Consider the following 20,690-nt stretch of genomic DNA (forward strand, 5'->3'; position numbering starts at 1 on the left):
AATTGGCCAATTACAGAATTGTTACCCCTTCCACCATCCAGCACCGATGCACAATGGCAGCCGTGTGTACCATCTACAAGATGCACTGCAGCAACGCACCAAGGCTCCTTAGACAACACCTTCCGAACCCACCAACACTGCCATCTAGGGCCAGACCAGCACGAGAAGGGGGAATGATTTTCAAGATTGCAGCCCTGCAAGGATTGTTTGCTGGAGTTTTTCTCTTCATAAATAACAGACAACAGGAAAGGGATGTGGGCATGGAGGGAGGAACCCAAAAGAGGAATGCACAGCAGAGGGAGACTTGGCTCCACTTCAGAGACTAACATCAGAAGGAAAGAGTGCTCACTGCGAGGATTATCAGTTTGGAAAAAGGAAAATTAAATAATCAGCCTCAGAGTTTTCAATTATCTCACACACTCTCACACACAGCACTATTGTAGATGTACACGCACACATCTCACTCACAATAACAGAACAGGGAGGGATGATATGAGGCACCGATTTGGCAGGGTCTTTAGAGTGGTTAGTACATCTTGTCAATTGCCGATGACATAACCAAACATCGAGGGGCTATCCCCTATTGCAAAACTCAATACTGAAAACACTGGCAGGAGTTAATCAGTATGCTTCCCAGAGATGGAATTGCAGAGAAGATCCTGACAGATTAGGACACCCCATTTAAACCCATACCAGCAGGAGCCAGACTTAAGTTTAAGTTTGAACTTTATTTATTAGTATCACAAGTAGGCTTACATTAACACTGCAATGAAGTTACTGTGAAAATCCCCTAGTCACCACACTCTGGCACCTGTCCGGGTACACTGAGGGAGAATTTAGCATAGCCAATGCACCTAACCAGCACATCTTTCAGATTGTGGGAGGAAACTGGAACACCCAGAGGAAACCCATGCAGACACGGGGAGAATGTGCAAACTCCACACAGACAGTGACCCAAGCCAGGAGTAGAATGCGGGTCCCTGGTGCTGTGAGGCAGCAGTGCTAACCACTGTCTCATTAATCTTTAATGCGACAACTTACCAAATGCCTTTTGGAAAAGAAACTAGGGTCAATTTAGCATGGCCAATCCACCTAACCCGCACATCTGTAGACCATAGGAGGAAACCCACGCAGACACGGGGAGAACGTGCAAACTCCACACAGACAAGCCACGCATAGCCAGAATCGATCCTGGGTCCCTGGCACTATGAGGCAGCAGTGCTAACCACTGTACAAGTTGTTAAAAGTTAAGGCACTTTGAGCCTCACTATTGTACATAATGCTTACAGTCTGAAATGTTCCTCAGTACTTCCAATTTGTGAGCATTGAGACAAGCCCTTCAGTTTCTAGCTATTGACCAAGAATTTCCACATTGCAAACTCAGCAATCAGGGCACAGGTCCGGCCAGTTTTCCAAGCTGATGTTATGGTTCAAATTTCTGCCTAAAATTATGAGCATAATTACAAGCATAAGATCTCTCACGGACCAGCACAATCGGACAGCCCAATAGTAGGATTCCTTATATTTTTATCCTTGCATTAAATGAATAACCCTCGATATATTTAAAGCTGCTAGCTGGTACAGTTTGATTAACACAACTGATAACGGATTGATCAGAACCACAGCATTTTTAATCAGTGTCTAATCGACCGAGTGACCCAATTTTAAATTACTGAAAATTACTTTTAAAAAAACCTTTGCAGAATCATTTACCCTTTCACTGGCGTGCAGTTTCATAGCAAATTAAATTTTTTTTAATATTTAAAAGCTTTTAAAAAAAGCGCTTGTTAGTTTCTTCGAAGGTCTGTGGATGGCATGTTGGCAGGAACTTAGAGCGGTGAATCATTCCGCCTGGGGGGAGTCTGGTTTGCAGATTTAGCTGTGCATGGAGTCCCTCAGTCTTTTCATAGAATCATAGAGGTTTACAGCATGGAAACAGGCCCTTTGGCCCAACTTTTGTATCCCTCCCCTCTCACCTTAAACCTATGCCCTTTAGTTTCAGGCTCCCCTACCTTTGGGAAAAGATATTGACTATCGAGCTGATCTGCGCCCCTCATTATTTTGTAGACCTCTATAAGATCCCAGTCTCTCCAGCCTCTCCTGATACATCAAACTCTGGTTTCCTCCGGTTTGTTAAATTTCGGATGAATTGCAAAGAGGCACAACTTCCCCCAATCCCCAGAGGAATGGGAGGGAAAGAGTACAAAGAACAAAGAACAACACAGCACGGGAAACAGGCCCTTCGGCCCAACGAGCCCGCGCCGCCATTTTAACATTGTGAGTGCCCTCCTCTACCCGTGACCCTTGTCTGCGCCTATTGGGGAAGATTGAGGGAGGACTAATTTAGGGACAATTTGTTACACCAATCAGCCTAACAGCACGTTTTTTGGGATGTGGGAGGAAACCGGAGCACCCGGAGAAAACCCACGCAAGCACGGGGAGAATATGCAAACTCCCGCAGACACCGGCCCAAATCCATGTATCTGCACAGCAATCAGTGATAGTCACTGAGCTGTCGTGTAGGGCCTCTGTGGAATGTGACGGGACACAGTCTGAAAGAGAGAGGATGGAGGCAGTAACTCATATCATCAAGTAGCACAGGAAGTGCAATGGGTCAACAGTACCAAGGGGATGGAGTCAGAGAGATGGACTAGAGTGATTAGTCCACTCTAATCACAGACATTTGGGCTGACAAGCCCCTCCTGCCTCCAACTACTAGTTAGTAGAAACCGAAACGATTCAAAAAGGGAGAGTTTAATGAAGATGGAAAGAGATTTCTTGATGTTAGAAGTGATGCTAAATAGCTTTAAGACTGGCAGGTTTGACATGCAAGCAAGGGTAGCACAGTGGTCAGAACAGCTGCCCCACAGCACCAGGACCTGGGTTCACTTCCAGCTTTGGGTCACTGTCTGTGTGGAGTTTGCACCTTCTCCCCGTGTCTGCGTGAGTTTCTTTGGGGTACTCTGGTTTCCTCCCACACTCCAAAGGTATGGAGATCAGGTGGATTAGCCATGGTAAATACACGGGATTACGGGAACAGAGTGGAGGGGAGGACATGGATGGGATGTTCTTTCGGAGAGCTGGTGCAGACTCGATAGTCTGAATGGCTTCTATCTTCACTTTCTTCAAACCCTACAGTGCAGAAAGAGGCCATCTGGCCCATCGAGTCTGCACCGACCACAATCCCACCCAGGCCCTACCCCTACATATTTACCCGCTAATCCCCCTAACCTACACGTCAGGACACTAAGGAGCAATTTTTAGCACGGCCAATCAACCTAACCCGTATATCTTTGGACTGTGGGAGGAAACCGGAGCACCTGGACAAAACCCACACAGACATGAGGAGAATGTGCAAACTCTACACAGACAGTGACCCGACTCAGGAATCGAACCCAGGTCCCTGGAGCGGTGAAGCAGCAGTGCTAACCATTGTGCTACCACCCATTCTATGATTCTGTGCCATTTGGAATTGTTGGAGAGGTGGAATGAACTAATTAAGTTTCAATTTGACAATATAGAGACTATTAGAAAATAGGCCAAATAAATGAGTGAGAATTAATTATTTTGAGACCTACGTACTTTACCCCAGTCTTCAATTCACAGAAAGCCTTTCGTAGATCCAACCAAAGCTCAAGAACCAAATAAGGGGCAATGGATTCCTGGAGGGGAAACAGTATTTGGGAATCTTCAGTGTGCTTTATCAGACTCAAAACCCTGCCTGACTTAAGTGTGCGATGTTGGCCTGGGGCAGGACAATCGCAGGACAGTTACGGAGCCAAGTACCCTATAACTTAGCTTGAAGACAGAAGTATGTAGGGGTGTGTTTAGTGATCAAATAGGTGGTGGAATTCTTAAAATGCCTTTAATTAGAGAGAATGTATCTGACTACCTTCCCCCACCTCCGCTCTCCCACCAATCTAAGTGGAAGTGGGTGAATGGGGGAGGAAATTCATGGGTAATTTGTTAGTTTATGTTCTTTTCACCACATTACTTTTACTATTGAGCAGGTATATGATTACTCCCCATTCAATTTGTGTTTTACGACAGGGATTGTCCAAGTCCCTGGCTCTTTGTTGCCAGAGCTGCTGTTTCACAGTGAGAAAGAGAGACAATCCATACATGGACAATGGGCCTACTGGAGATCACTCTCTCTCTCTCCACATACATAGGGAGAGCTGGCCCCACTTCACAGGCCACATTTGTAGCAGAAGGATAGAGCACTCAAACACATTGTGAGGATTGTCAGATTGGAAGACAAGAAAAGGAACAGGTCAACTCAGGAATTCACAATAATCAGAAAATACAGACACTCCCCAAAGTGGAATGGTCAGTTTCCTTAACCAAAATTATAGCTTGATGAAGAGGATTATTCAGATACCTGCACATTCTGCTCCCCTATATACACCAACAGGGATAATTCACAAATCATAGGTCTTTTGGAGTGCAGTCTCTGTAATGTGGGCAGCATATTAAGTTATAGAAAAGTACAGAATTACCAGGGCAAGTTGGCATGGTTTTAAGTAATCTTAGCCTCGAGTCGGGAATATTTCATAGTCTGTAACAGATAAGAGGCAAGGGAAAGATTCCATTAAAGGGAGGATGCAACTGAGAGTGACAAGGTGTCGGTGGGAAATAAACCCCATTACTGTTGGATCCATAACTGCAGATAAAGACACTTTTTATTCCAGTCCAATAGAACTGCACAGTAACAGCTCATCTTCCCTTACAAGACCCCAAAGCTCGTAATACAGTTGTATAGTTTGACAAGAGCCAACTATTGAATGTCTGGGTCTGACCCCAACCAGCGAGACAGTGAAAAGATAAATAGGAGTAAAGGCAGCAGACAGAGTCAGAGATCGAGACAGACAGATGGGGACACACAGATATGGGGACAGACAGAGGCAGAGGCACACAGAGACACACAGATCCAGGGACAGACAGAGACTGCGACAGGCAGAGACTTACAGATGGTCAATGCAGGCTATTCAACCTTGCGAGGCATCACAGCTGAATCCAATCCTGTTTTTGCCCAACATACATACATATTCTCATGGATGTTAGGAAGATGGACAGTGATCAGGAATAGCATCCTGTCTGATTTCCCCTCTCGCCACCCCCCTCCTCCCTGTCAGAATTGAGGCCAACTTCGGGCACTCCAGCCATTCTGAACTCACTCAGCACCTGACCCGCGATTGAACGCAAGGAGCGTTAAGGGTGGGTTTCCATTTGCTCAGGTTGATAAACCGCTACGAGAATGAGACTCGAGCAATGCAGGCCCAATCCCCACCCCAAAGTCCACCTGCTTTGGCAGAAAGAGGTCACTGCAATAAGTTAGTGTGAGTTGAGCGTGCAAAAATCCCCAGTCCTGTGGAGGCACCCAGTGAACTAACAGCCAGATTACATCCTGGTGTCGCTGCGAGCGAGGGCGGAGAACCTGCCGCCCAGCCCAGATCTCCATTCACTGCAGCGGGACTGGAGAATCCCAGCGGCACGAACAGCTGGAGAATCCCACCCACAATATCGTCCTAGCCCACTCCTTCCAAATATTAATGAAGTCCGCTGCCCTTTTGGAAAACCTACGGAATTTTTTTGACGGGAAAAAAATAACACCTTGGAACACTCTGTCCACGACATTCCTTCTGAAACAGGGGCCCAGTTATCCTGAACCCGGTCGTATTCCGGTTCCTCATTGCACCCAGGCTTCCCGCAGTGTTTAGTGTGCTGCAAAATCTGGTCTTCGCTGTCAGCCCAGAGGCTTCTGCCATTTGCTTTGGAATGACCACTCGGGGGGGGTTGGAGGAGAGGAGGCGGGGGAGGTAATACCCATTCTTTTTTTGAAAACACAAACAATTTCTAACCAAAGAACTTTCAAACGTCCCCTCCCCACCTGTCGGAGGAAATTGAAAAGCGTTATTGTTCGAAAGCTGCGTTCAAAACCCATCTAATCTTCTTGGGTTTGGTCTTCAAGGTGTTGAAGGGACCAGGTTCAATGTGTATCGCATTAGACATTCTGCTTTTGAGTAGCGCTATTGAAGTGTTCTGGTCCTTTCGGAGGGCCTGAGGGGTATGGGGGCTCCCGCTACCCCCCAACTCGTCCTCAAAAGAACTTGTCGTCTATTCTAAAGTGGGGTCTGGTGACGTCGTCGGGGTTGATGAAGACGGAGATGGACTTCCCAGGGTTCTCGGTCACCAGCTGTTGCAGCTTCTTGGCCAGCCGGTCGTCCGGCTGACGACCGTCCCCGTTGTCCGAGGACGGGGAAGGCGTACCGGAACTGCTGCCCCTCCGGTGGGTGTCCTGGGTCAGCCGGTTGGCAGCCTTGGCATGCTCGATGGCGGTGCGCAGGTGCTCAGCGGGGTCGGAGCGCACCGACGAGAGCTTGCGGGCGTGGAGCATGGCCGTCTCGTCAGACAGGTGCTCGAACATGTTGCACTGCGGGATGAAGTAGTTGGGGCAGGACCTGTTGACCAGGCAGTGCTGGAGGTCATCAATCAAACCGAGCAGGAAGTCCGCAGCGTACTCCTCCTGGGCCAGGAAGGTGGCGGGGAGTCTATCACAGGCCCAGAGCATCATACTCCTCAGGTGGTACGGACTGATGGCTTTGGGTCTGGATAAAAGCTTCATAATGATAGCCTTGCAGGCTTGATAGGCTTGCATGAGGCTGCTGGAGATGCATTTCTTCAACTGGACCTCACTCCGCGCAAAGGACAGACGCCATTCGTTCTCCCTCTTCCCATTGAGAGAGGCGGCAGGCACCAGGTAGAAACCACTGATCACCTCCTCTTCCGTGATCTTGCCGTCCCAGAAGTGGTTCTCCATCAGCCAGCTCTGGGCAACCGCAGGCCAGCCCTTGAAGGAGACCACGGGGATGATGTCGTACAGCATGCGGCTGGAGCCCACGGCCAGGACGACGGAGATCACCGTGCCGTTCCTCTCCACCTTCTCCACCTTCGGCATGCCGCGCTGGGGCTTCTTCTGGATCTCGGCCAGCACCACGGTGATGGCCTCGTAAAACCAGTCGGCCACCCGGGTGGGGGAGAAGAAGTAGTTGGTGCCTCCGTTGATGTGGTCCACGATGGTGCAGCAGTCCTTCCACTTGTTAATGGTCCCCTCGTCAAAGAGTCGGAGACTCAGCCAAGAGTGACAGAGCGCCGAGTGGCGCATGTCCAGGGTGACCGGCTGGTTTCGGTCGTGGAGTTTGAGGGCCGGCACCAGGAGAGTGAAGTCCATGTCGTAATCCGTCCCCCGGACGTAGATGCTAAGTTCCTCAAGGTCCATGTCCACCACGCCTTCTCGGACACCCCCGGACAGCAGGAGGTACTCGTTGGCCACTGGAAGCTTCTGGTCCAACTTCTGTACCATGCCTGGTCAAAACAAAAACAGAGATATGTACAAAGCAGACAATCTGGGCTTGGAAGAGTAAACCAACAAATTGCTTCTTGTGAAACCAAAGCCCCCTCTATCCTCCTGGCTTGATAATCGTTTAACAAAGATAAAATTCTAGGCAATATTGGTCTCCTAGTTTCTCATCAACATTTGGTTCCCGCAACCCTCTGAAATCTCTGTGCTCCTCCAATTCCAGCATCTTGGATTCCCAATCAGGTTACATATCTGACTGTGGCCATTTCAGAATTGGCGGCCGTGCCTTTAGCTCCGGAATTTCCTCCCTAAACTTCATCACCCTTTAAAACTAGACGTTCTGTGACCCAGTGGCAAACTTTGATAATATCCCAATGCAAAGCTTTGCGTTTATTGTGCCATAGGTGCTATATAAATGTACATCTGTTGGATCATCAGTAAAGTGACACAAGGCTGCAAAAGTTAACAAATGAGAACTCGGATTATCAGGGCAGCCACTGCAACAGTAACCTGCATTTATACGATGCCTTTAACTTAATAAAATGCCCCAAGGTGCTTCAAAAGGTAATTGTAAATCAAACAAAGAACAAAGAACAACCCAGCACAGGAAACAGGCCCTTCGGCCCAACGAGCCCGCGCCGCCGCATCTCCCTACACCTATTCTACCCTGCGTGTCTACGAATGGAACCCCTAACTTAGCCAGATTCAGGGGAGAATAGTGTCAATTTGGTAAAACCAATCAGCCTAAGAGCACATCTTTGGGGTGTGGGAGGAAACCGGAGCGCCCGGAGGAAACCCACGCAACCACAGGGAGAATGCGCAAACTCCCACAGACACAGGCCCAAATCCATGTATCTGCACAGCCAGCAGTGCTAGTCACCGAGCTGTTGCAGCGCCCGTCTACCGGTCCAGGATCAAGCACACACACCGACACGAAGTACTAGGCCACTCCCGGAACCTCCAAGAGCAGCCCACGCACGACCCACCGTGTGCATGCCCCTCGTTTGACACGAGGTGGACCTCCACCTGCAGAATAAAAAGACAAAAACGTTAATCTTACAAGTCTGCTTTTCCGGTGTCTCCCGAGGTTCTAACCTTATTTAATAGCCCCTACCATAACCCTCCATCCTCGTTTCACTCATGTGTCTATCTAACTGAACCTTAAACGAGTCCAACGTTCCTGCCTCCACCACCCTACTCAGTAGCGCGTTCCATACCCCCACAACTCTCTGCGTAAAGAACCTTCCTCTCATATCCAAATTATACCTCTCCCCCCTCACCCTTAAATCATGACCTCTCATATTTGTACCCAGTCTAGGGAGCAGTCTCTCACTATTAACTCTATCTATTCCCTTCAGTATCTTATATACCTCTATCATGTCCCCCCTCAATCTCCGTCTTTCCAAGGAGAATAGTCCCAGTTTCTCCAACCTTTCCTCGTAACCCAGTTTGACATCGAACCACATGAAGAGATCCAAGGACTGATAGCTTAGTCAAAGAAGTCACGTTTTAAGGTACATCTTAAAGGAGGGAAGTGTGATGATACTATGCAATTTTGATACAACTTATTCTTAAAGGGCTGCTTTAAGAGTAAGTGCATCGTTACAACAGTCGATTTGTCTGGGAAAGCACGCAGCTCAAGTGCTGAAAATGCAGGATAATAACTGAGTTTAGAGCTGTGTTACTTTGTAGGGTTAATGGACCTTTTGTGTATTTAGAATCATGCGTGTTTTAGTTAGGTTGATTGACAGGGACAGAGTTGTGTGGGGAGGAGCTAAGCCTGCAGGAAAAAAACATTGTACTTTCATTGTAAAATAAAGAACAGTTGCTGCCTGGAGCTGGCAAAAGAAATAAGTGTCTTTCTAACTATCTGTCTGTACGGAAATTTTCTGAAAGCTCCAAGATCGTTAACCTAAGTAAAAGCAAGTATGCCAGTATTGTGCTGACTAATTTTAAACAGAAGTTTAAGTCTATAAGAGAAATATTGCGTCATTGGCACTCATAGTGATAGGTTAGCAGTTAAGAATTGTATCTTGTCATGTTTTGAGTACTGTTCAACAGTTAAATGTGAAGCTAATTCATTTGTTAAAGTTATACAGTGTTGTTAAATCAAAATTGTTTTGATAAAAGCTCTCTTGTTTGTCAGTAAAATCGTACCTGGGGCGAAGTATCCTATCCTCGCACTAATGCCAAAATAGAAAATTGTTGGGATCTAGTCTGCCTTCATTATATACCTTGGGATTTCTGACCTCGCACCCTAACAGAAACAAGGCCTCAAGGGCAAGGTTTAAGGAGGGAAATAGACCAGAAGACATAGGAACAGAATTAGGCCACTCGGCCCATCAAATCTGCTCTGCCTTTCAATTATGGCTGATATTTTTCTCATTCTCATTCTCCCGTCTTTTCCGCATAGCCCCCGATCCCCTTATTAATCAAGATCCTATCTCTCCCTGTCTTAAAGACACTCAATGACCTGGCCCCCACAGCCTTCTGCAGCAAAGAGTTCCACAGATTCACCACTCTCTGGCTGAAGAAATTCCTCCTCATCTCTGTTTTAAAGGATTGTCCCTTTAGCCTGAGGTTGTGCCCTCTGGTTCTAGTTTTTCCCACTAGTGGAAACATCCTCTCCACGTCCACTCAATCCAGGCTTCGCAGTATCCTGTAAGTTTCAATAAGATCCCCCCTCATCCTTCTAAACTCCAACAAGTACCAGACCCAGAGTCCTCAACCGCTCCTCATACGACAAGCTCTTCATTCCAAGGGTCATTCTTGTGAGCCTCCTCTGGACCCTTTGCAAGGAAATCCAGAGGTGAGGAATGAGCGAGCTGAAGGCATGGGCCATTGGGAAAGTCGGAGAGGGCAGAATTAGGGGAGCGAGGTGTTGTTGGGCTGGGCTGGGGGTGATGGTGGAGGGGAGTGTTGGGGAGGGGTGGGGCAACCATGGAAGCAGTTGTGAACAAGGAATGAGAATTTTCTAATTGATGCGCTGTTTAACCTAGAACAAGAGTGGGAAAGTGATACAGAGAGATGGAGGGGGAGGTAAGTGTTATTAAGAAACAGTGTCGATGAGATGGATTAATGCCTCACAGCGCCAGGGACCTGGGTCACTGTCTGTGTGGAGTCTGCACGTTCTCCCCATGTCTGCATGGGTTTCCTCCGGGTGCTCCGGTTTCCTCCCACCGTCCAAAGGCTAGGCGGATTGGCCATGCTAAATTGACCCTTAGTGTGAGGGGGATTAGCAGGGTAAATATGTAGGATGATGGGAATAGAGCCTGGGTGGGATCGTGGTCAGTGCAGACTCAATAGGCCAAACTGCACCCTTCTGGACTGAAAGGATTCTACAATTGCGACTGTTTGGGCAGGACTACACGCATAAATCAGTCTTGAAATAACTTCAATCTGTTGGTATCATTATGTATATTTTTTATGAAGTTTCACTATTCCTTTGAAGTATTTCCAGTATTCCCTCACACAGCAGTCCTCTGGTCCTTGTGCTTAACTCAATGAATCCATCTTGCCCTCATCGCCTTTGTACGCCCGGCTAATTTATGGGACTGTGCGATTTTTGCTTACAGCCTCTGGGTCTGAAGATCGTGGGTTCAAGTTCCCCACTCCGCAGCCCTGAGTATGAGATCCAGGACTACAGCCAGTGCTGGGTTGTCAGAGAGATTATCTGGTGGGTGAGATATCAAAACAAAGTCCCCTCTGCCCACATAGGTGGACATAAAGGATCCTAATTTGAAGAGGATCATGGGAGGTCTCCCCGGTGTTCTGGCACCAATATTCCTCCCTCTATTAAAAATCATCTGCTCATTACGCCAGTGTTGATTGTGGGATCTTGCTGTGCAGAAATTGGCTGCCCTCTTTCCTACAGGACGAGAGTGTTGAAACTTGAAAAGTTTTTAATTGGCGGTTGGACATCTTGAGATCATGAAAAGTGCTGCACTCCCAGGCCCTCCCCCTACATGAGTTCAAAGCTCACATTCAACGTTCTGTCAACCTGCTCCAAGCAACAGTCAGCACGACCGCTGTACGTAGGTGCCGAGCTGACATTTTATGTCCAGCATTTTATTGTAACCCAGGGGGCAGCCACCAGGCTCCTTCAAGCAGCTCACTCCTCACTCTTCTAAACTCCAGTGGAAACGAGCCCAGTCCTTCTAAACTTTCCTTGGAAGACAACTCACTCGTTCCAGGTATCGATCTAGTAAACCTCCTCTGAACCACAACCAGCTCCTGAAATAAGGGGAGCTAAACCCTACACAGTATTTGAGATGTGGTCTCACCAATGCCCCGTATAACTGAAGCATAACTTTGAAGTCCAATCCCTCTTGTAATAAAGGATAACATTCCATTAGACTTAATTACTCGCTGTACCAGGAAGCTGACCATTTGAGACTCATGCACTGGAATGCCCAGATCCCTCTGCACCTCAGCATTCTGCAGCTGTTCGCTGTCTATGTAACACTCTGTTTTTTTTAATTCTTCCTGCCAAAATGAGCAACTTTGCATTCTCCCACGATATACTCCACCTGGCAAGTTTTTATCTACTCACTCAACCTATCAATAGCCGTCTGCAACCCCCTTAAGCTCTGGTCACAACACATTCTTGAGTTAAGGCACAGACGAACCGTGATCTAATTGAATGATGGAGCAGGCTTGAGGGGCCAAAAGGCCTCCTTCCCATTCTTAATTATAAATTAATTTTTGAAAAGAGAGACTAAATTGATATTAAAAGTTGGGATTGATAGATCAAAATTATTGAATAAACTTATATTCTTTAACACATTTAAATAATTGTAATTGAGTCTAATTCATTTCTGAAATGAGTAATTATTGAACATAATGAGTGATTTCATTAAGTATAACTCCATTTCCTGAGAGGTTTATTCACTTTTTTGTCCCTTTTTTTAAATCTACTGGAACGATAAAAACTTGTTGATTAGGATCACAAAGGTGCAGCAGCTTTTGTTTTAGACCAGACTGTACATAAAATTTAAGCTGACTTGAAATTTGGAGATTAATGAAGGAGCCGAACGAGAGTGTGAGAGGGAGAGAGAGATTGCACGAAATGAGGGTGTGGGAACAAGGCAGACGGGACGAGAGGGCAAAAGCGAGACCGATCACACAATTCATCCAGCGGTAATGAGCGTGAGGCAGAGAGCAAAGGAGCAAAAAGGAAGCACAGAACTTGTGAGACAGAGCTCAAGAGAAGACAAAGAGGTGAGAGTTTGTGAGAGAGCGAGGCTCAAGGGAGAGTAATAGACAGACAGAGCAAAACAAGACAGACTAAGTGATGGGCAGACAGCACAAGAAGTTTATTTATTAGTCGCAAGTAAGCCTTACATTAACACTGCAATGAAGTTACTGTGAAAATCCCCTAGTCGCCAGAATCTGGCGTCTGTTCGGGTACACTGAGGGAGAATTTAGCACCGCCAATTCACCTAATCAGCACATCTTTCACACTCTGGGGGGGGGGGGGAAATCGGAGCACCTGGAAGAAACTCATCCAGACAAGGGGAGAAGATGCAGACTCCACACAGACCCAGGCCTGGAATCGAACCGCGATCTCTGGTGCTGTGAAGCAGCAGTGCTAACCACCGCGCCACCCTGCTGCCCCGTCAATGCACCTAACCAGCACGTCTTTCTGAAAGCGGGAGAAAATGAGCGCGTCCGGGGGAAACCCACGCAGACACGGAGAGAACGTGCAAACTCCACACACACAGTGGCCCAAGCCAGGAACATAATTGAGATTGTGGGTTGCTGCTGGAACCAGTTCAGATCCACTGTCTCTTCTGTCTGGTAGGTTCAGCAAACAGCTCAGTGAGTGAGAGCAGACAAGGATCAGCAGGGATTGTAGAGCAGGCTACACTGCTTCTTGTCCAGCTGGCTGACTTAAGAGAATGAGCAGTTACATCTGAGTGACTGATCGAGCTCTATAATCTTAACAGCACGATGGCACGGTGGTTCGCACTGCTGTCTCACAGTAAGAAGTCTCACAACACCAGGTTAATGTCCAACAGGTTTATTTGGTAGCAAAATCCACGAGCTTTCAGAGCGCTGTTTCTTCATCAGGTGACTGGGACTTCTGAACACCCACTTACCTGACGAAGGAGCAGCGCTCCGAAAGCTAGTGGATTTTGCTACCAAATAAACCTGTTGGACTTTAACCTGGTGTTGTGAGACTTCTTACTGTGTTTACCCCAGTCCAACGCCGCCATCTCCACATCATGACTACCATTGGCCTCACAGCACCAGTGGAGTTTGCATGTCCTCCCCGTGTCTGCGTGGGTTTCCTCCGGATGCTCCGGTTTCCTCCCACAGTTCGAAAGACGTGCTGGTTAGATGCATCAGCCGTGCTAAATTCTCCCTCAGTGTGCCTGAACAGGCGCCCGAGTATGGCAATTAGGGGATTTTCACGGTAACTTCATTGCTGTGTTAATGTAAGCCTACTTGCAATACTAATAAATAAATTTCAGAGCACCTTTCCTCAGGAATAGAAGTCTCAGCCGATACCAGTGAGCTGGTAAGCTGCTACAGAGAGCGCATCTCCCTTAGATTGGAAACAAATATTGTCCTTTTCTTTGTCCATTCTTGGGACATGGGTGTCACTGGCTAAGCCAGCATTCGAAGCCCATCCTGAGTTGTCCTTGAAACTGAGTGGCTTGCAAGGCCATTTCAGAGGACAGTTGAAAATCAACCACATTTCTGTGGCTCTGAATTCACATGTAGGCCAGACTGGGTAAGGATAGTGACTTTCACAAGTGAAGGAGACCTCAAAGTGCCTCACAGCCAATGAAGCGCTTTCAGAATGTAGTCAATGTTTTAACATAGAACATTCCAGCGCAGTACAGGCCCTTCGGCCCTCGATGTTGCGCCGACCAGTGGAACCAATCTAATGACCCTCGAACCTAAACTATTCCAATGTTATCCATATGCCTATCCAATGACCATTTGAATGCCCTTAAAGTTGGCGAGTCCACAACTGCTGCAGGCAGGGCATTCCACGCCCTTACTACCCTCTGAGTAAAGAACCTACCTCTGACATCCGTCCTATAATTATCCCTCCTCAGTTTAAAGCTATGTCCCCTCGTGTAGGACATGCAGTTGCCAACTTATGCACAGCAAGACCCCACAAATGGGCCAATGATGGTGCCCGGCTGCAGGTTAAATCTGGGCCAGGAATCTCAGGGGGTCTCCCCATTTCCGCTTTGAAATAATGGCCGTGGGGGGGGGTCTTCTACGCCCGTCAGCGGGGGCAGGAACCACTTATTTAACATCTTAACTGAGAGATGGCACCTCCGGCAGTGCGGCACTCCCTGGGAGTTTGTGCTTGGAGCTGGATTTGGGGGCCCACCATCTTCAAGGCGTTTTGTGCAATTTAAAAAGCAGAACTTGCTGCGCGAACCGCCAAGCTGGGCCCTTGGCACCGCGGTGCACAGCTCAGCAGAAAGCTGACCTCCAGGCTCGGTGCGCAACTCCCCGTCCCTTGCTGCCACAGGAAAGAATATGTTAATGTTCCTTTGTCCTCCCTCCTGCTGCACACAGTTCCCCAAAGTCAGCATCTCTAACTCTACAAGGAAATAAATCATCCAATAGTCTAGTAGGTTATTCTGTCCTACACATCGTGTCACCGTGACGTCAGCATATATTTCACCTTCCCCCCCCCCAATTCCGACTGCACTATTCTGTGCGTCACTGAAACACTGCATCCCAGGCACTGACACAGCGCAGCCTCAGCTTTATCCCCACTGCCACGCACACACGCCAAACACTAAACGCTGTTCTTCAGTGGCGGAGGGATTTCCATCCACACGGAGAGCCTGGGGGACACCGGGACTGTGGCCTCTCAACAGTGGAGAAGGTTCGGGGGAGATTTAATGGAGCTGTTCAAAATCGTGAAGAAATCTTTGAGCCAGTAATTAAGGAGGAGGAGAAACTGTTTCCACTGGCTGGAGGGCCCAGTATCCAGGGGACAGCACAGTGGCACAATGGTTAGCTCTGCTACCTCACAGCTCCAAGGGCCCAGGTTCGATTTCCAGCTTGGGTCACTGTCGGTGTGGAGTTTGTACATTCTCCCCATGTCTGCGTGGGTTTCCTCCGGGGTGCTCTGATTTCCTTCCACACTCCAGAAAGGCGCAGGTTAGGTTGATTGGCCTTGCTAAATTGCCCCTTAGTGTTATGGGGAACCAGCAGGTAAATACGTGGGGTTACAGGAATAGGGATTTTTGCGGGTGCAGGTTTGATGGGCTGAATGGCCTCCTCCTTCACTGTCGGGATTCTATGTCTCAGATTTAAGACCAGCAAAAGAATCACAGGAGAGATGGGAGAATTTTCTTGTTTAACTCTTAAGCCGTGACCTTGCACTCGCTACCTGAAAGGGCAGTGGAAGAAAGTTCCATTGTCACTTGTAAAAGGGAGTTGAAGGGGAACGAGGCAGGAAGGTGGCAGTAATTGGATTGCTCTTTCAAAGGGCTGCAACAAGCGCAATGGGCCAAATGGCCTCCACTATGAAATGGCACAAGTGCCTGAGCAGATGTTGGTGAAAGCTCAGGTTCTGGTGGGTTCATGTGCAGGCTAGATAGGTTCAACACTACACTCCCAGCTGATTTAGCCCAACATCAGTCAGTGAGCGGGGGGAGCTGATAGTGCACAGATAATGTCACGGGATTCGTAATTCCAGAGGCCCAGGCTAATGCTCTGGGGCCATGGGTTCAAATCCCACCACGACAGAACTTAAATTCAATGAATAAAATCTGGATCGTAAAATATCATCCAGTGTCGGAAAAACCCCATCTGGTTCACCAATGTCCTTTAGGGAAGGAAATCGGCCATCCTTACCCGGCCTGGCCTACATGTGACTCCAGAGCCACAGCAATGTGGCTGACTCTTAACCTGCCCTCTGAAATGGCTGAGTGAGACGCCCAGTTTAAGGGCAACTAGGGGTGGGCAATAAATGCTGACCACATCCTTTTAATGAATAAGAAAAACATGCCAGCAAAATACTTGCATTTTGGGATTTACTGAATGGTACATTTTAACGATGGTAGCGTATCATTTATACTCATTCTAAATATTTCCTTTGTCCAAAGCTGGGGAACCATAAATTTAGGATGATCCAGCATAAACCCATATCAGTTAAAACTCACTTCCCACATGGAGAGGGAGGTGAATAATATCACTTCATTTGGGGAGAAGTTTAATCTGAGAGAGAAAGGAATCGAAAGCTACGCTGATTGAGATGATACAAAGCAGGAGACTAGAATCATAGAGTCCCTACAGTATAGAAGGAGGCCATTCGACCCATCGCGTCTGCACCAACCACAATTCCTATTGCTCCACATACTTACTCCGCTAATCCCCTATCACTAGGGTCAATTTCACATGGCCCAAACAACCAAACCCGCACATTTTTGTATTGTGGGAGAAAACCCGAGCAGACACGGGGAGAACGCGCAGACTCCACGCAGTCGGTGACCCGAGGCTGGAAATCGAACCCAGGTCCCTGGCGCTGTGAGGCAGCAGCGCGAACCACTGTGTCACCGTCCATTGTGTCGGCAGGATAGTCCCTTTCCACGCTGAGAGTTTTACGCAATTTGGTGTAAATGGTTGGACGGACTGCATTGAAATGACGCTAAACAGAAAGTTCAGGCCTGGCTTTAGAGTAGGAGTGAGGGGAAATTTAATACTGGGGGAATAACAGTGGCCTAATTCGAGTTTGATACCCAATTTGTCAAGGCATTGGGCACCCCTCCAGACAGCAGAGTCACTTGGCAGCTATTGGCTGATGCAGCAAACGGGAATGGAGAAAGCAAGCCAGGGTGAAAGGGAAGTGAGTGTGTTGTGTGTGTGAATTCCAGCAACCTGGTTTAGTTAAGATGTGTATTGACGGTTCGCCCCCCCCCGTGAGACATTCACACAGAACGGGCCAGAAGGATTCTCACCAATGCCTGTATCATTCCTCATTAGCTTCTGTGTGGTGAAATCTGGCACTGCCCCTGGTGTTCAGCTGACCGTGTTTAGTGTTGTACAAAGTGTCTTAGGTAAATACTCCCCATCTGTCTGCCACACAGAGGAAAGGCAGCTTAAGAAACAGAGATCAGTCTCCACGCAGCCAAGATGAGGAGCGATGAGAAACAGTTTTTATTGGCAGCGCCTTCTACAACCCAAAGCACTTTACAGCCAGTGAAATGCTCCTGAATGGCAGGAAACACAGCAAGATCCCACAAGCAATCTCAAAATCAGGGCAGAATATTATTGGAACAATGTTGGTTCAGGGATTCAGGAACTTCTTTGAAATAGCAGCCATGGCAACTTTACATTTAGTAAGAAGTCTGACAACACCAGGTTTAAGTCCAACCGATTTATTTGATAGTAAACTCACAAGCTTTCGGGGTTTGCCCCTTCGTCAGGTGAATGGAGAGTTCTGGCCTTAGACAGAGCATAACATGCCATTATATGCTCTGTCTGCTATATATGCTCATATCTATATATCAGTATCTATATATATACACATACAAACACACACACATCTATATGTGCTCATATAACATGCCATTATACGCTCTGTCTGAGGCCAGAACTCTCCATTCACCTGAAGAAGGAGCAAACCCTGAAAGCTTGTGAGTTTACTATTAAATAAATCAGTTGGACTTAAACCTGGTGTTGTCAGGCTTCTTACAGTGTTTACCCCTGTCCAACGCCGGCATCTCCACATCATTACTTTACATTTACCCAGGAGAGGAGGCAGCGTGACTTCTCATCCGAAAGACTGTACTTCTGACAGAGCAGCACTCCCCTGGTGCCCTCACTGGAATTCTCAGCTTGGATTATGTGTTCACATCTGTAAGGCATGACTCAAACCCACGGTCTCTGAGAGAGTGACCCACAGGCGGTACCTTGGGTGGAATAACACGTGGGTGCCACACCAGAGGGCAGGCAGGGAATGACACCTCACAGACAAGGCAGTGCCTTCGGAACAAAAAAACTGCAATGGAAATTGAACCAATGAGAATGCAAGATAAATCACAGAACCTGTACAATGTATAGTCACGATGTGGAATTGCCGGGGGGGGGGCACAGTAAGTAATCTCACAACACCAGGTTAAAGTCCAACAGGTTTATTTGGTAGCAGGAGCTTTTGGAGCACCGCTAGGCACTCATCTGATGAAGGGGTAGTGCTCTGAAAGCTCGTGCTACCAGATAAATCTGTTAGTCTCACAACACCAGGTTAAAGTATGACAGATTTATCTGGTAGCACGAGCTTTCGGAGCACTACCCCTTCATCAGGTGAGTGCCTAGCGGCGCTCCAAAACCTCATACTACCAAATAAACCTGTTGGACTTGTGAGATTGGTGTTGTGAGATTACTGTGATGTATAATCATAAGAGGTCGCACTCACAAAAAACCCATCGCTTCTGCACCAGTCAAAATCAACAACCTAACTATTCTAATCCCATTTTCCAACACTTCCCCTATAGCCTTGTCTGCCTTGGCATTGCAAGTACAGATCTCAATGTTATGAGGGTCTCTGCCCCCACCACCCTTTCAGGCAGTGAGTTCCAGACTCTCCGCCCCCCCCCCCCCCCCCCCCCCCCACTGCCCCCCTCTAGGTGAAAAGGTTTTCCTCATATCTCCTCTAAACCTCCTGCCCCTTAACTTAAAGCTATGTCCCCTGGTCAGTGATCCCTCTATCAAGGGGAAAAGTTTCTTCCTGTCCTCTCTATGATCCTCACAATCTTATCCATCTCAATCATGTCCCCCCCCTCAGCCTCCTCTGCTCCAAAGAAAACAGCCCCAGTCTGTCCAATCTCTCTTCATAACTAAAACTCTCCAGCCCAGGGAACATCCTGGTAAATCTCCTCCGCACCCTGTCCAGTGCTATCACATCCCTCCCATAATGTGGATTCTATAACTGTCCACAATACTCTAGCCAGAGCCTAACCAACATTTTCTAGATTTCCAACATAATCTCCCTGCTCTTAAACTCAATGCCTCAGCGAATAAACGCAAATATTCCAAATGCCTTATTAATCACTTTATCCACTTATCCTGCTGGCTTAAGGGACCAGTGATTTGATTTGATTTAATATTGTCACATGTATTAGCATACAGTGAAAAGTATTGTTTCTTGCACACTATATAGACAAATGAGATGGTGCAGAATGTAGAGTTACAGTCATAGTTAGGGCGTAGAGAAAGATCAACTTAATGCGAGCTAAGTCCATTCCAAAGTCTGTCAGCAGCAGGGAAGGAGTTGTTCTGGAAATCGGTTGGTACGTGACCTCAGACTTTGGTATCTTTTTTTCTGAAGGAAGACGATGGAAGAGAGAATGTCCGGGGTGTGTGGGGTCCTTAATTATGCTGGCTGCTTTGCCGAGGCAGCGGGAAGTGTAGACAGAGTCAATGGATGGGAGGCTGGTTTGCGTGATGGATTGGACTACATTCACAACCTTTTGTACATGCACACATTTGATCTGTGTCAGATCAAATCACTGGTCCCTTCAGCCAGCAGGATAAGTGGATAAAGTGATTAATAAGACATTTGGAATACTTGCCTTTATTCGCTGAGGCATTGAGTTTAAGAGCAGGGAGATTATGCTGAAAATGTTGGTTAGGCTACTGCTAGAGTATTGTGGACAGTTGTGGAATCCACATTATGGGAGGGATGTGATAGCACTGGACAGGGTGCAGAGGAGATTTACCAGGATGTTCCCTGGGCTGGAGAGTTTTAGTTATGAAGAGAGATTGGACAGACTGGGGCTGTTTCCTTGGAGCAGAGGAGGCTGAGGGGGGGAACATGATTGAGATGGATAAGATTGTGAGGATCATAGATAGAGTGGACAGGAAGAAGCTTTTCCCCTTGATAGAGGGATCACTGACCAGGGACATAGCTTTAAGTTAAGGGGCAGGAGGTTTAGAGGAGATACGGGGAAAAATCTTTTCACCCAGAGGGTGGGTTGGGGGAAGTCTGGAGCTCACTGCCTGATAGGGTGGTGGAGGCAGAGACCCTCATAACATTGAGATCTGTACTTGCAATGCCAAGGCAGACAAGGCTATAGGGGAAGTGTTGGAAAATGGGATTAGAATAGTTAGGTTGTTGATTTTGACTGGTGCAGAAGCAATGGATCTTTTCTGTGAGTGCGACCTCATGATTATACATCATAGTAAGTAATCTCACAACACCGGGTTAAAGTCTGATACTCGGTTCTTCCCAGGGTCCTGCCACTCAACATGTAATCCCTTGCCTCGTTTGCCCCACCCAAGTGCACCACTCACACTTATCCAGCTTGAATTCTATTCGCCACTGATCAGCCCATCTAGATCCGCCTAT

The 20,690-nt window shown here is 47.5% G+C and overlaps 1 protein-coding gene across 2 annotated transcripts in view; it reads right to left on the reverse strand.

Annotated features, from left to right (window-relative positions):
• Positions 1-4,205: 4,205 nt before the first annotated feature.
• LOC145341161 (nucleotidyltransferase MB21D2) overlaps positions 4,206-20,690 on the reverse strand; it is a 41,829-nt gene continuing 25,344 nt past the window's right edge. For both annotated transcript variants that reach the window (XM_080186073.1, XM_080186074.1), the window contains exon 2: positions 4,206-7,365. In XM_080186073.1, the coding sequence (XP_080042199.1) occupies positions 6,101-7,365 (1,265 nt within the window). In that variant the 3' untranslated portion in view covers positions 4,206-6,100. The remainder of the gene's footprint in view (positions 7,366-20,690) is intronic.

This window comes from Carcharhinus amblyrhynchos, chromosome 3 (assembly GCF_965287045.1).
Source record: "Carcharhinus amblyrhynchos chromosome 3, sCarAmb.v2.hapA, whole genome shotgun sequence".
Lineage (NCBI taxonomy): Eukaryota > Metazoa > Chordata > Chondrichthyes > Carcharhiniformes > Carcharhinidae > Carcharhinus > Carcharhinus amblyrhynchos.